We start from the raw sequence: 16016 nt of genomic DNA on the forward strand, positions 1-16016 counted from the left end.
GGGTGCCCTGGGCCCCATGATACAAACGCACATTTGCATTGTATTTCTCCCCTCAGAACCACCCTCGGTTCCCCCAGCTCCCCCTCACGAAGGCCCGGCCCAGCAACGCCTTCCCGCTGCCGGGCGCCTGCCCCCCGCGCCGCGGGCCCCTCACCGCCGCCGGTTCCCCGCCATTGCCACCCCCTAACCGGCGTCCCGCATTAAAGCTCCCCAGCTTCCACAGTCCCTTCCTGCCCTTCCTCTTCCCGCCCCCCCATCCCCAGCCGAGCGGCGCTAAGGCGGGGCGTTAACGGCCGCCGCCGGCGAGGGGGCGCTCCGGGCGTGGTGGCGCCGCGGGCCCGGCAGGCGGCGCTGCGCGGCAGCCGCCATCGCCGCTCCGCGGAGCTCGGCGGCTGCTCGGGGCCGAGGAGGGCCGGGGCGGCTGCGGCGCGGCTTCCCGGGCGCGGGGGAAAGGACCCTGGGCTGGGCCGAGGCGACGGCGGGCGCTGGGTGTCGGCGGCGCCATGGGGAAGCGGGACAACCGGGTGGTGAGTAACGTGGGGCAGCTCGGCGGGGGCCAGGCCGGCGCTGGGATCCGCCACAGCCGCGGCACCTTCGGGCGGGCCCCGGCCGGGAAGCTGTGGGGAGCTGGGCGCTGCCTCAGTTCGACCAGCCGCACCGCTGTGGCGGCCCAGGCGGGCCTGTCCGTGCTCCGGCCGCCGAAGGGAGGGGGGCTAGATCGGGGCCGCCGCCCCGCAGCGGGGGAGAAGAGGGGCCCCGAGACGCCGGGCCTGCGCCGCGGCGGGCGGGAGGCCCTCGAACGGGCGGGAGGCACCCGAACGGGGGGGCCGGCCGGCCTTGCGGCCCCGTGCCGCCAGACAACAAAGGCGGGTCGTGCCCGGCGGGCCCGTCCGGGCCGGGGGGGCGGCCTGAGCGGCCGGCGGTGCCGCGGCCCGGGATGTCCCTCAGTGTGGGTGGGCACCTGCCCGCGGCTCCCCGGCAGAACCTCGAATGGCCGTGTCAAAGCTGGCAGCTGTCGTGACTGACGCCCGCTTTGTGATCGGCGAAGTGGAGGCGGTTCAGATGCTGGCCTGGTCCTTACAGGAATAAAATGTTCCCAGTGTGGGTTGCAGCATTCGCTGAAGTGGCGCCCATCGTCACTACGCCGTGTTTCCTTCAACTCGGCCTCCGGCTGTGCCCGAGGGATTCGAAATTCGGCTTTACGCAGCTCTGCTGACCTCGGGAGCCAGCAGTCACGGGGCCAGAAATGCGCTTCTACACCCCTGATTGCAGAGCCTAATTTTACACTGTTAGCACACTCACCCCTCCTCGTATTTCTCTTTCAACTTTTTCATACGCGTTAGCCATTCACGTTATGCTCGTGTTTCATTTAGGCATTGTAAATTTAAAATTGATGAGTTTTATGATTAAAAACAAGTCGTAAGACTTATTTTTTTTCCCCTTTGTAGTATATGCTATGAGTTGGTACTCAGATCCATTCAGGGAAATCTCGTTGCTTACCTTGGTGGAATAATATGTAATAGGCATGATGGACGTATACAAATGGATAGCTGAGTGTCTTTGATTACTTTATTACGGCATGAAAATAATGGAGTCCACTGAGAATGAGTTGGTGGCGTTAGACTACAAGATTCGGCCTATGCTTGACTTGTGTTGCCCTCTTGTAATGTTTTTGTGTGTACTTGGGTCTCTATTTATTTATTTATTATTAATTTTCTTTTAATGGGACAGTTGGGATAAACATACTAAAGCCAGCCAATCTTTCTATTCCTATATAAAGTTCATTATGCCACGATGGCTGCTAGTAAAGACAAGTTATAATATAGGACCCTTTGCTTCTCTTCTATGATCATAGAGCTTTTCACCTGTTACGTCTCTCCCATGTCACTTTATAAATAGGCCATTGTTTTCACTATTTGGAGATGGAAAATAAATTTGTTTTTTTCACATCTGCAGGATACCTGCAAGGCAGTTATAGTTTGTACTGCTTGCCCAGAGAACCCTAGCTGACTGAAGGTGCCTTATGCTTTTCATGAGCATGAAAGCTATACAACAAATACCTCTTAATAACTACTTGAGCAAACTACCGAAAGAAGAAAATGAATGTGCAGACAAGCACTTCCTTTATTGAGAGTGCATTTCTGTGCTCTCTCTTGCTAGTGACATGCAGTTTGGCAAAGTAGTGTAAATACTTCTAAGAAATGTTTATTGGTGAAGTAATTCTTCATAAATAAGCCTGTTTGAAATAACAAGAACATGTTTTAAGACATAAATTTCCTAATTGTGGAATATAGAGCGGCATTCAGTCATTATGTGCTTGCTGCCAGAAAATTAAAGAAAGCCACTGCAGGGAGGAAGCTTCCTAGCTGGTTATCTGGGGTCAGTTTGAGGAAGCAGAAAAACAACATTTGACAGTTGTAGCCTCCTCTGCAGGCAAAGAGCAAGTTTTGTTGGGGGTGGTGGGGTGTTCACTTCAGGTTAGTTATTTCGGTAAGAAAGTAGCTAATTTTAAGAGCAGCAAGAAACCCTGTTTTTTAGGAATAATAATTATGTAAGAAGCTAGAGCTTTCAGATACAAATTCTTGAACAGTAACCAAAAAGAGCTGACTCATTTTGCTCACTGGAGTAAGGCAAGTCACGAATTACGTTTCTGTTGTCTTTAGTGGATCTAGTACATTTAAATTACCTTTGTTTAGTGAAAACAGTGTTCAAATACTGCCTTCCTGCCTTGCTAAAGGAGCTCCTTTTCCACTCAAAGCTGAATTCAAATGCAGAATTTTTACTCATTTGTAGGTTTGTAATGTAATAAAATGCTAGAGTTAATAAGGTGAATACCTTTAAGTGTTATAACTATTTGAGTGCGTACATCCACCTGGCTACAGAACATGCCAAGCTGAGATTAAACTAGTTTAAATTGGCATACGTCAGCATTTACTTCCCCTTGTTAGTTAGCCTTTTTGCATGAATTAAATCAACAAAACACAGCCCCAAGAAATGGCAGGAAATGTCACCCTTAAAGTTGCAAAGTCAACTTGAGTCAAAAAATGGTCCACTTGAAAGAGTCCTCTCATTGCTTCAGTGTGATCCAGCTGATGGACAGTGAGCCAAATTCGGTGTGGGAAGTGCTTCCCTCTGAGCTGCTGCCTCTTCGCAGGCAGAGCCTGGAGTCCCTTTTCGAGGACTGAATGTAGCCCCAAGAGCTGAACACCACCAGCCTGCTCACCGTCCAGCCCAGAGACCCAGCGTTGCTGTGGCCACCTGTCCTGCAGTGTTGGGGGGGGGAACAGCAGGGGAGGCAGCAGCTGCTGCTTTTGACAGCTTTCACATATGGTCACTTGCTGTGTAGGGTGGTTTCTGAATGCTTACTTTATGGCCTGAGAAAAAGCAGTGTTGGACTTGTAAGAGCTGCACATATGGTCAAATCTTTACTTTAAATCTACAAAATGTTGTACTTTAAAAAAACAAAAAAAAAAAGAAAGAAACAAAACCCCAAAGTTAGTCATTGTTTTGATTATTTGATTTTTTTTTTTCCCCCTCATCTCTGAACTGTGGACAGTATGAATAGCGTGTGTTATGTTTTGCAAAGTAAATTGTGAAGTGCTGGGATGACGTAGTGATAAAAGCCCATGAGGTAAAGGGGTACACGTACCTTCCTTTTGCATGAGCAAAGTATTATTGGAATAAAAAAATATTGAAGAATTTTTTGCTAGATTAGAGTTTTTCCATTAATTGCAGAGGTGGATTATGGATTCTAAGTTTTAAATTCACCTTTCATAACCTATTACCTTTCTAGAGTGAATATGAAGAGGATGCATGGGTTTGAAAGATGGAATACCTCATAACATTGGGGGTTTTGGGGTTTTGTATTTTTTTCCTCCTTAAAATAGCCCTAAGTCACAGAATTTTCATACGCGCATAATTGTAGCGGAGCACCACTGCTTGCTTGTTTTGGTGTTACAGCAAGAAACTTTATGCATAATTTGTTGAATCTACTATCATCAATTTTGAGCAGAACTTTAAAGGCATAAGATCTGTTGTCCCAGAGAGTAAGCCGAAATCTAATTACATTTTCCATATCCCAAGGAAGAATATTTCAGTAGCAGTTGTGCTGTCCTCAGTTTGCGAAATCATTGCTCAGGGAGGGGAATTATTGTAAGGACCGTGGACTGTTTGTGGATGAATTCATTCTGCCGCAGCATAACTCAAATTGAAAGCACTTACCTGAGTTTTTCTGCCAGACCAAATCAGCTTGGTTTAGTTAAATATTTTATGTTTTTAGAAACAAGTCAGTGGGTGAGAAAATGTTTCTGTGAAGAACAGTACAGACAGATTTTGGTATTATAGAGCAGCTGATGAATTTTTTATTTCTTTTTGTTCTTTCGTATTCAAGGCTTATATGAATCCCATAGCTATGGCCAGAGCGCGAGGTCCTGCACAAAATTCTGGACCAACAATACAAGACTACTTGAACAGGCCAAGACCAACATGGTAAGTGGCAATGCCTATCTGACCTTCTAAGTAAAAGATTTGTTCCCTCTTACTAAGATGCCACCGTTACCTACCTCCTCCCCAGAATACCCATTAATACATTTTGAAAGATTCCTTGTCTTTGACCAAGGCATTCTTTTCTAAATATGTGTTCCATCTCCTCTTCTTAAAACAATAGTATTTCTTTTTGAAATACATATTTCTCATTTGTCTTTAAATATTTTGGCAGCTTGCTCAGAAGAGGAAAATGTTGGTTATTTGACTTCTTTCACAAATCCTAATACCTAAAGCCTGCATATTTATTTATTTTTTAAACTAATCTCTAGACAAACATTTTGCTGGTATATTCTTAGAGCACAGTTTACCCTACCCAACAAAATCATCACTTTGAGATATTACCAAGAGCTTGCTCTACGTTCAGTCCATTTTGCCTCCTTTCATAAGACATTAGAGAACAATTTACCTAATTGCAAAGTTAGCTTTAGATCTTTCAGAAGGATTTAGCTAGCATACTTAAGTTATTAGGTTTAGGTTACCATATGCATAACATCTAAGACACATTCATTCTTCTTTCTGTTGGAAGTTCAGCCAAAGCTAAACTTCAAAAAGCCCTACAAAAAGTTAGACACTGCAGAAGGTATTTCTAATTGTGAAAATTGTGATGTCTCATGCTTTTTATGTAGGGAAGAAGTGAAAGAGCAACTAGAAAAGAAAAAGAAAGGATCCAGGGCTTTGGCTGAGTTTGAAGAAAAGATGAATGAGGTTGGTAATGTTATTAGTATGTTAATACTTGACTCATATGCTACTTTTCCTCCATGCTCGTTAACAGCACCAAGTATCCATAATATTTCACTTCGCTCAAGCTTTTAATGAGTAAATGTTTTGTTTGTATTGGATGTTAAGGTTACCCCTTAATCAATGAAGAGCTTCTCTCAATTCAGAGAAACACTATATAAAAGTTTTGAAAATTGCTGAATAAAACTGGAACTTCTCATAAATGTAAATATATAAATGAAACTCGTGCATTTTCCAGTATGATAAACTAAAGTCTGTTGTGTTAATCTTCACTTGTTTAAGGTCACACTATCCAAATATATTGGAAAGAGGTGTATTACTGGAAACAGATGTCTTTGGCAAGGAATGTACATCTGATATTGATACGGGAGGAGGCACAAAGAATGGCCTTCAATATACTGATAGGACTGTTAAGCACTACTTTCTCATCCTATGCTGATTACATTCCATGCTGGTTCCCTACTATAAATGCAGCTGTTCTGATGCTTGTGTTCAGTACCTACTGGAGATCACCATAGTATAAGAAAGTTTCACATATAACTCCTGTCGTATACGTAGGAAGAAATTAGTATATGATTAATTTAACTGTTCCTTCTTGGGTTCTGGTATCTTGGGATGAGCTTCAAGCAGTAGTCTTCATTGTGTGTGAGTTTTTGGTTGAAGTAGATCATGCTCCTCCTGTGTTACTGAAGGACATAGTATCTCCACGCTTGCTTTACTTTTTTTACTTTTTTACTGTGCTGTCTCTCCTATTTTACTGACAGATGTGCTTTTTTGTTTAAGACCTAACAGTACACAGTCTTAAAATAATTTCAAGAGAAAGCCGCCTAATAAAACACAGGCTGTTGTCAGAGACCCCTCGGGTAGCTGTGGGTAGCTGGTGTATCAAAAAAAACCTGCTGCAATACTGCGTAGATGCTACCTTGGACCATGGAAATATATTATGCACAGCAGTGTGTCCTGGCTAATCTGCCACATCTCTCAGCAGTGCTGTTCAGCTAATTCACAGTATGCTGACTTGGGGATCTGTGTATCGTGCTGCATTGCACAGGTATAATCTTACTTAATTCCTGATATTTCTGTCCCTTCAGCACAAAGCACGTTGCTTTGCCAATACAATATGCAGCTTCAATGTGAGGAAAGGGAGGGTCGGAATAATAATAATCATAAAAAAGGGAGCACGTGATGTGTCTGCCACAGGACGCAGGAATAGTGCAGATTGAAGCTAGCAGCCTTTCAGGCTCATGGGAGCAGGTTGATGTTTCAGAGCTTTTGAAGGGGGGATTTTTGGTAAACCTGGAAAGCTTATGAGAAATTGAAAAGGAGGAATGGGAGGAGACTTTTACCCGTGCAGTGTGCTTGGCCTAACAAAAATAAGAGCATTTCTACGAAGATGTGTATAATAATTTAATACTCAAATCATTGTTGACACCAACAAGGCCCAGAACAGACACTAAAGACATCCATATGTTGAAGAAGGACCAGGAGACTTTGTCTTGAAATTTTGCTTCATGTGATTTTAAACCAAAGATAAAATAAGTGTTTTTCTGGTAGGGTTCCCTGGCTTTCTAAAGCACTCCAGCAAGAGCACTGTGATACAAAACGAAAAATACCATAACTGACGACCTCCAAGATAAATGACAATGTTCAACTTGTTTGGATTTAAAAGATTAATGTGTGAACTAACAAAGTATTTCACTTAAAATTCTGCAAAATCAAATGCATTATAGCCTTGTTTAACATTATATGTTGTTTATTTTCTGTGGGTTTTGTGAAAACTATATAATGCCAGGTAGAGGACAAGATTTTGAAAAAGGTCTCTTAAAACAAGCTGTTTGGAAATGATGCTCATGTCACTGTTTCTGTTTGGTTTTGTTTTCAGAATTGGAAGAAAGAACTGGAAAAACACAGGGAGAAATTACTGGGTGGAAATGAGAGTTCCTCCAAAAAGAAGGAGGTAAATTTTTTTTTCAATTTCATACAATCTGTGTTTGGAACTGGATTTATCATCGATGCTGCCAATACAGAATGTCATAAATACATTTTAAAAGCCAGCATCAAAGTACATAAACCAAAATGCACAACAAAAGAACATGATGCCAAGTAACATTTGTTTTATTCTGTTTTTAAGAAAAAGAAAAAGGAAAAGAAGAAATCTAATAGGGTGAGCAAAATTTTTGGTTTTCTGAGTTTTTTTGCTTTGAGGTTGTTCCTATTTGTCATTTAAGCTCTTTTGGAAAGAATGAATATAGCTGTAATTTTAAATTTAGCTGTTAAATCGACTGATTTTTATTTGAGAGAGGTGGCTTACATTCTATACAAGGAGAATTTTACTTCTGCTTAAGGGGAGGAAAAGAGCATTAAATATATACTATTAAATGAGAAATGTTAGAAGTCACTTTTTACAGTTTTATTTAAGAAAATCTATGTAACACCAGCTTCTGGGAAGTAAAATATCATTGATAATACTTCAAATTAAGAGATTTTAAAGAAAGTGTTTGGATGGACTTTTGACTATTTGCCAGACAAAATGCTGCATCTCACAAGCTTCACTTTTTGTTGTGTTTGGTCAAGTTGTCTTCATCTTCCTCTTCTTCATCAAGCTCTGATTCTTCCAGCAGTTCATCTGATTCAGAAGATGAGGTAAGAACTAACTCACTAGAATATAATGTTTTGTTTATGAGGCTTATTTTGGTAGTATTGTTTGAGGGGTTGGTTTGCGTAAAACTATTTAATTTTTATGCATTTGGTACATATAATAAAGTTGTGAATTTTAGATTTATATCTGTTCAAGAATTTCTTTGAGCACTATAAATTTTGAGTGGCTGGCTTGTAAACTGGATCCATTTCTGTTTTGACATTGAATTGTATGCTTTTTCAATAGAACCCCCATCTAATCATAAAAATGCAAACATACCATTTTTACTTTTTAGCAAAAATCTTTGTTACAAATAATCAGATTCTACAGCACACATCTAAATAATAAACAGAATCTAGAGAACCTGGATTTTTCACCAGTTTACACTTTTTCAGTGCAGAAGAGTTATGAAGGTCCTCCACTAAAAGAAATCAGTTGTAGTATACTTTATTATTCCTCAAGAGAACGTGATAACATGTAGGAATTTGGTGTTCCCTTTTCTTTACATTTAATGTAAGTCTTTAATTCTAGTGAGAATAAATTCAAATTTGTGTTTTTCTTTTTTTCCTATGATATTTGTGGATAGGACAAAAAGCAAGGGAAGAAAAAAAGGAAAAAGAAATACCGCTCCTCACGGAAATCTTCAACAAGCTCAACTTCCGAATCAGAGTCAGACAGCAAGGTAAATATGCAGCTGTGCTACCCTTGGCAAGTTTTCTCAGTCTGTGCTATTTGTCTACACAAACATTTCTGACTTTTGCGTATTGATACTTTTTATCTTCCAAATTTAAAGCCATGCATTCTTATTGAAGCTGAGCGGCACTCAGATGCAATCTGGAATTTACCTCCACTGGCTACAATGCCTGGCAAAAATAATTTTAACTTTAGAAACTCCTCAAACCAGGACAGTGAACATGCTTTATTCTGGCAATTTTTAGCTATTTTTCAAAATTCAGATATAGGCAGTTCTTGTGCTGTTCAAATGTTTAGTTTTAATAGGACATTAACCCTTAAAAAAAAAAAATGTTCTGTGAAGTTCTTGTAAATATGCTATTTAATTGTACACCATCTGTGAAAATACAGATATTGCCAGATACCATGGCCAGGATATTGCCTTTCTAAATATCTGTGGACTGGGTAGTTTCCTACTGTAGACCATTGGAGAACTGAGCCTTTCCCAAATGCATATTAAATTGAGGGTGTCTCTTTTTTTTTTTTTTCCTTTTCTGACAGTAGAGCAATGTACATACACAGGCTTACTGAATGAACAAAAAAGTGGAAAAGATATATGAGGCAATTTGTTGTGTTGTGCTAGCATTTTTCTGTGTTACAGCGGACAGTAACTGTACTTCTTGTCTAAATATTAATAATACAGAGAGTTGTTAAGATTACATGTGTAGACTTTATGACAGGCTTTCACCAGAATACCTAATTCAGTGTGGTATAAATTGTGATGAATCACTGTTTGCATACACCTATGAATTTGTGCTAACGGGAGTTGGAAAACGCTTGCTACATGAAGGGACATGGAGATACCCTTACTGTTGAAATTTGAAGGCAGAAATCTCCATGGAAATATTTGCTTAATCCCTGCCAGATCAGCGGACATGGGCATTGATGGAGAATAAAGACTACAGACTGTTAGATGTTAGATGTACGTTATATGTGGTTACAGCAGTGACAGCTGGTATCCTTTCCATAGGCTCTCTACATGTATTGCAAGTACTCTGTTACCTGATTCCATACAGACCTTTTCACACCACTGGTTCATTAAATTAGTGGCTGCATCAAAATTATGGCTTTTTCATATTTTTCCAGTTAACTGCAAGGTAGAAAGAATAACTCTGAAGAAGACCTTCAATAGACAGAAAAAGACAACGGGTCAGGCGGGCGGCTTTTGGGATATCTACCTTTTTCCTGAAATAATTTTATCATGGTTTATCTTTTTCTTTCTATTTAGGACAGCACAAAAAAGAAAAGGTCAAAGGAAGATTATGAAAGAGAGAAGGTATTTTTACTCTTGAAATACTTACATCAGAACTGCATTTTACGTATATAATAGAACGCTCTCTTTTTTCCCTTTTTTTTTTTTTTAATACTGATTGCCTCAATTTACACCTATGGAAATTTTCTGTCCAAAACAACACAGGCAGAAGGTATTCAGTACGCCCGATTTGAGGTAGACTTGTAGTTGTGTTCAGCTCCTGTTTTAGTAATTGTTACTGGAAACTGCTGGATCTGTTCTTGTTATGAAGGTAAATGAAGAAAGTATCTAATCTGCTCTAGCAGATGAGCTGCATTCTAGTATTTTGGGGTTTATCTTGAGCAGTCACGTTGAGCTAAAAATATGTGTGGTGATATTTCAGTGACATGCCTGGTAGGAGACTGCCTTGTTGCTGTAAATTAAGGAACAACAAGCAGAGGATTTCTTTATCTAAATGTAGTCATAATTATAGATACTGTACTTCTGGTGGTTTTGAAAAAATCCAGAGAAAAATGTATTAGCTTAAGAAAAATTACCTTATTCTGTCTCCTCTTCTCTGAGCACGAAAACCCTCTCTCCCTCCAACCACCTCACCATTTTGTACACACATCTGAGGACTTTCTTCCTTCTGTTATGTTTAATGCAAATAATCTTGCTGACTTTAATTTTAGTTATTTCTACCCTATGTGTAAACTAACAATGCTTTGAGAGTCCACCCTGGTATTGCTCTCCAGTTACCTTTCTTATCACATCGGCCCCTACTACTCCAGTCAACAGTATTGACTTTGACGTTCAAATTCTCCGTTGCGTAAGGCAAATGTTTTGATTATTTTTTTTGCCTTGCTCATGCTTCCATTTCAGAGTTTCCACTTCCCACCAACTTGTTTTAACTTTAAGTAGCGTTTCTTCAAAGACCAAGTGTCTACCATAGCCCCTTATTCTTGATAAAGGTGTAATGCTACTTTCACACATCATCTGAAAGCAAAGGGCATTTGCTTGCCCCTACCTGAAAATGCCCTGTCTCTCAAATGGGCTGCATCATGTGTACTTTTGGGAAAGGACTGAGGTACCTATAATAGACTAAATAGCACAGGTGAGATGTGTGGTCCCACCTTGCAAAAAGATGATTAGCAAGAATTTTGTCAGTTTCTGGCCTTAGAAATTGAATGGAAGAAAACAGCTTCAGCCTTAGGAACACCTTGCCTGGCCCAGAGCAGAGGGAGGGGGTTGGAGGGAAGCAGGTCATCAGAGCAATCTCATGCAGCATCAAAAATTTAAAATAATATCAAAAAAAAGACTGTCCTTTAAATATACTGAGATTATGTATGAAGTGTTGAAGTGCAGCTGGCAGGGACAGCTTGTCCTGGTTGGACACAAATGTAGAGGGAGCTTTTTCTTTTAATTTCATCAACAAAGCAAGAATCTGAAGCTGCAGTGTTTGTATGTCCATATTGAGACATCTTCTTTTACTCAGTAGTATTTAAAAATGGTGAAACATTTTATTTTCAAATGCTTACTCTTTCATGTGTTATGATTTAAAATAGATTATACTGTAGTATTATTCCCTTCACTTTTAGAAGGCTGCTGTATCTTGGTAACAAGAGAAAGGTATATGCAGAAAAAGATTATTGCCACTGAAAGCATTTTAACAGTTGGTAGGGTAATTTGTTGATGAGTAATTAGTTTAATGTCAAAAATATTTAAAAATATTTCACAACTTAGAAATAATATTTCAATCTAAGTTTTAAGCAGAAGTTTTATAAAATTTGAAAAGCCTGACTTTACTCGCAAACATATTACTTTGTGTAGGAAGGAAAAAATCACCACAGGAAAAGGAAGAAGGCCAGTCGTGGTGATGGACCTTTGTCATCAGAATCCTTATCAGAATCGGATCAGACAGAGGAGGTCAGTGTGAAACCTCAATTTCACATGTTATAATGCTTTTAGCTTACTGATTCATGAGTGAATTAATGAATTAGCTTAGATTTAATATATTGTTGAAACTGTTCTCCCCTGTACGGCTGATTACAGCACATTCAAAGTTGTTTGTATTTTTCTCATTAATAAAAACTTCTAATAAGAATTGTTTAGTACAGCTCCTATCACCTACAAGTCATTTTGTATCCATTTTCTTGAAATTTTTCAACTTTTTATGGATATTTTAGAGCTCAATGAAATGAGACTAAGTGATCTGTGTGGTGACCTTTGCAGACTTCTCTCTGGTGTTTGTGAATAGATTGGCAGATTTCAAGATGGCTAAAATTTTATTGCTCTCTTTTCCAGTGAATTACAAAAATTGTGTACGTAATAATATTCTCATCCTTGTGTATATCTACTTTGAGGATTTGTACTCTTTTAGGATTACAAAATTTGGGAAGGTTGCAATGTGTTGCAGTTTTTCATTAAGAATTTTTACCGTATTATTAGCTTAGTAATTTTACCTTTATATCTCTGCTGTTTCTTGTTCTGCTGTGTGTTAAAAGTGAAGTGTGTTCCCAAATCGGATAATGCATATTCTAGACTATAACACAGATAACCAGTGTTTCTTCATGGGTTATTGTTCAGTATATTCTACTACTGTTGTGCTATCATTCATTTATATGCAACAAAAGCTCAAACTTTTATTTAAAACAGCATTTCCAAAGCTACTCTCCCGTTACATTTAATTTTTTTATTTTTAGGTGCAAGCAAAAAAGAAGAAAAACAATGAGGAAAAAGAGAAAACAGCAAGTATCCTTCTTTACTCATACTGTAGTTTTAGGATATAAATGCTCTGTATTTGTTTAATTTCCAATTTCGCATTTTTCAGTAATACACATTTTTTTTATAGCAAAAGTCTACACTCACATGAATCTAAATTACCAATTTCTCTATTTACCTGCTGAAGTCACTTTTTCATTTGTTGAACCAAAGGAAGAATTTGTCACTATTTTACCTATATAGATATACATGATTTGAGATCATAAAAGTTTAATGCTTATTGTAGCATACCTTTTACTCTATATCAACCTACCAGAACTACTAATATCTGTATAGCATCAGGTAGGGTAGGAATTTGCCACACAGACATTAGTGCTGTTCCTTCATTAGTGTTGTGTGTAATTCTTCCTTGGTAAGCCACCTCTACCAGACCATGAAAAGGGCCTTGGGACGTAATCACTGCAACATCTATACTAATATATTTTTCCCCCAACCAAATAAAAAGCTGTCAGCAACCTGTTATTTTTCTCAATGTTGTTGATTTGTTTCTGTTGGTAAAAGTGTGAGGAACGTTCAGCAGTGATTTATATAGAACCCAGACTCATCATGTGTACCTGAGGTTCCTCAGTTGGGAGTAGGGTGATTTTGAGACCCAAAGTGCTCACTTGAGATGTCTGTGTATCTTTCTATCTCCCCTGTCAGCAACAGTGTTCCTAATTAGCCATCTCAGTTGTCTAGATGAGCTATTACGAAGGGAAAGCTTAAATTAGTCACCTAAAAATGCAAGCATAGGAGTATCAGTGATACTCAATGCACATTTTCCGTGGAACTTGTTTGATTTTTTTCATAATCACATAAGCTGTTTGCCAAAAAATTTGCAGTCACCGATTATGGGTTTTTTCTTAGAAGAACTGTGTAAGTAATATGTATAAAAGCTTTTATACCAAGATGGTTTTGTTTCCATAATGTCACACCTGTTCAAGAATTCCAGTTTAAATTCTGCTTGCAAAAAGACAAGACTGTATCTCTCAGCTTCTGTATTACAGTGATCAGGATAACTTCAGGACTGAATCCAGTAATGTTAATTAAGTGTATTCATATTTACAATTGAGATCCTCATTATTTTATTTTAAACGAGGTACAAGTGCTGGAGATTCTAGCCAAGTGTAGTTGAACTACTTAATTTTGCACGGTAAATATAAGCACTTACTCTAAAATCTGTAAACATCTTCGTTATGCCCATGTATAGAAGATGTCACCGCTTGTCAAAGCGCTTCCTTATTACTTTCTCAGAAACCTATAAAGCACCGAAAGTCATTTAAAAGATTAGGAAATATAACAGTGGCAGTGATGAGAGATGTGAAATAGCCAGACTGTGATGGAGATAAATTGAAGACTGTTCATAATATTGCAAATTACTGGGTAATTTGTGATTTCTCAATAGGCTTCTATAAAAATCTCCTTTGAAATGTCTTTGTAAAGATACCCTTTCTGTGCTCTCATTTTGCATTAGCAGAATTTAATAGATGGCAATTTTCTCATACCATAACTTCTGTTTTTTTATTTATTTTTTTTTTAGGATAAAACAAAAAAGAGAAAGAAGCACAAGAAACATGGTAAAAAGAAGAAAAAGAAGATTGCTGGTTCAAATTCGGATTCGGAATAATATTTTAAAAAAACAAGACTATCAACAGAAGTGCAATGACTAAAGGAAACTTAAACTGTGAAATGACAGCAAACTTTACCAAACTGCATGAGTTTTCCTGTGTTTTAGAAATATTCCCAATCTTTCAGTAGCCAGCCAGGTGCAGCTGTGCTGGGAAAGACCATTGTTATTGCCTGCTGCTTAATACATGAGGTACAACTTTTATAAAATTCCAATAAGCAGTGTTAGATGTTTGAAACCGTATGAGATGGTAGTCCAGCTGAGGTGTAAAATATTGGAAAATAAGAGTTAAACTTTTTAGATAGTAAAAGTAGTCTTTTAAAGCATTAGTAATAGTCTTTATTTGTAAATCAGGACAAATAAAATCCCGAGTTCATCCTGCAAGTTAATATTATACACCAGCTTGTAATAGTTTATGTCTGCTAATGGCATTTACAAAATGGGAAATTAATGATAACATTTAAAATGCTGCCTTTGTAGAAATGTTTATCATCTGCCCCATTACCGTCATCATGCTTATGAGAAAGGGAATGCTACCATTTTGGCTAACTGAACAGGGTGCCTTTGCCTTTGATTCTTGCAAATCTCTGCTATTTTTAATCCGTGCAGCATCTCTGATTCTAGCGAAGCCGGAATTATTGTCAGCAGGCTTTTTCTGAATAAGCAGTTCTGGGCTTCTAAGCATGTGCTTCTGCATTAAGCAAGAGCAATGACATTTTGCAGTATAACTGACATTCAAAACCTGAAGATTTTACCTCTGAAATAGCGATAGATCTTTGCTAGTAAATATGCATATTTCATTTAATGTAATTTTGGTTTAGTTGGAACACTTCTTGCAAACACTGGTAGCTTTCTTCGTGTTATCTTTAGAATTGTTTTGCATGATTTGTACCATTTTTAAATTAACGAAATGCAGGTAATCATTTGTTGTAACCAGTTCTATGAATTACGTTCCACATGCAGAGTTTCATGTATGTATTTAGTTATTCTTATAGTTAAGTTCATTGCTGTGTTTAAGTGCACACTTGCTGAAGATATTTAGCATGTAAAAAGCAGGGTTTTGATACCTTAACAGCTTCATATTGAAGCTGATTTTACTCTAAGCAAGTTCAGTGGCAGACCTGTTACGTGATGTGTCTTGTTAGATAAAAAAACTACTGCCAGAATCTCATTAAAGATACTGTTTAAACAGTTTGTATTTATATTTTTGTACTTGAGGGCTACAGAATGTTGACTTAAATCATAAAGCTGTTTTACGTTAAATTAGTTGCTTTATAAATTGAAAAAAAAGCTTTTATAAATTAAATGTGCACGCAGGAAAACACAAGCAATTTGATTTTAGTTTTTACATGAAATTCTCATTCTGTCTTCCATTGAAGTAACATTGCTGGGCGTCCTCTGAGCCTTTAACAAGCTGCCCGTCCATCCCGAGTGGTCAACAACTATAGATTGTACTCTTCATCCACTTTTTTCATTGCACAGGTGCTAACTCAGAACTTCCCACTGTTGCATAAGTTGTTTCAAATACTGTTTTGCCAAGAATTTCAAGACCTTTAAGACCTTGATTATTAGTCTGCAAACCGTAACTAAAAACTGGGGTAGAGAGATGATTTCGTATTGCCATTCTACAGAGAAATTGATTTCTCAAGTTGTGTTCTTGGGGGGGGGGGGGAAACAACCACTGAGTTGCAGCAGTGTTCCCCTGAAGGGATATTTCGATCAAATATTTTATACTGTTGGACTTG

General features: G+C 38.8%; 1 protein-coding gene across 3 annotated transcripts; it reads left to right on the plus strand.

Annotated features, from left to right (window-relative positions):
- Positions 1-352: 352 nt before the first annotated feature.
- Positions 353-15940, plus strand: FAM133B (family with sequence similarity 133 member B). Of its 3 annotated transcripts, XM_054189625.1 has the most exons (11): positions 353-527; positions 4391-4488; positions 5172-5250; positions 7166-7240; positions 7415-7447; positions 7858-7926; positions 8508-8603; positions 9882-9929; positions 11715-11810; positions 12587-12631; positions 14185-15940. In XM_054189625.1, the coding sequence occupies exons 1-11, from the start codon at positions 504-506 to the stop codon at positions 14269-14271; spliced, it is 750 nt and encodes a 249-aa protein (XP_054045600.1). In that variant the 5' UTR covers positions 353-503; the 3' UTR covers positions 14272-15940. The 3 variants fall into 3 exon arrangements, with proteins under 3 accessions (XP_054045600.1, XP_054045602.1, XP_054045601.1); XM_054189627.1 differs by lacking the exons at positions 353-527; positions 4391-4488 and adding an exon at positions 6272-6334 and having other exon boundaries at positions 5181-5250; positions 12587-12635; XM_054189626.1 differs by lacking the exons at positions 353-527; positions 4391-4488 and adding an exon at positions 6272-6334 and having other exon boundaries at positions 5184-5250.
- Positions 15941-16016: the final 76 nt, after the last annotated feature.

The sequence above is a fragment of the Rissa tridactyla genome, chromosome 2, assembly GCF_028500815.1.
Source record: "Rissa tridactyla isolate bRisTri1 chromosome 2, bRisTri1.patW.cur.20221130, whole genome shotgun sequence".
Taxonomy (NCBI): domain Eukaryota; kingdom Metazoa; phylum Chordata; class Aves; order Charadriiformes; family Laridae; genus Rissa; species Rissa tridactyla.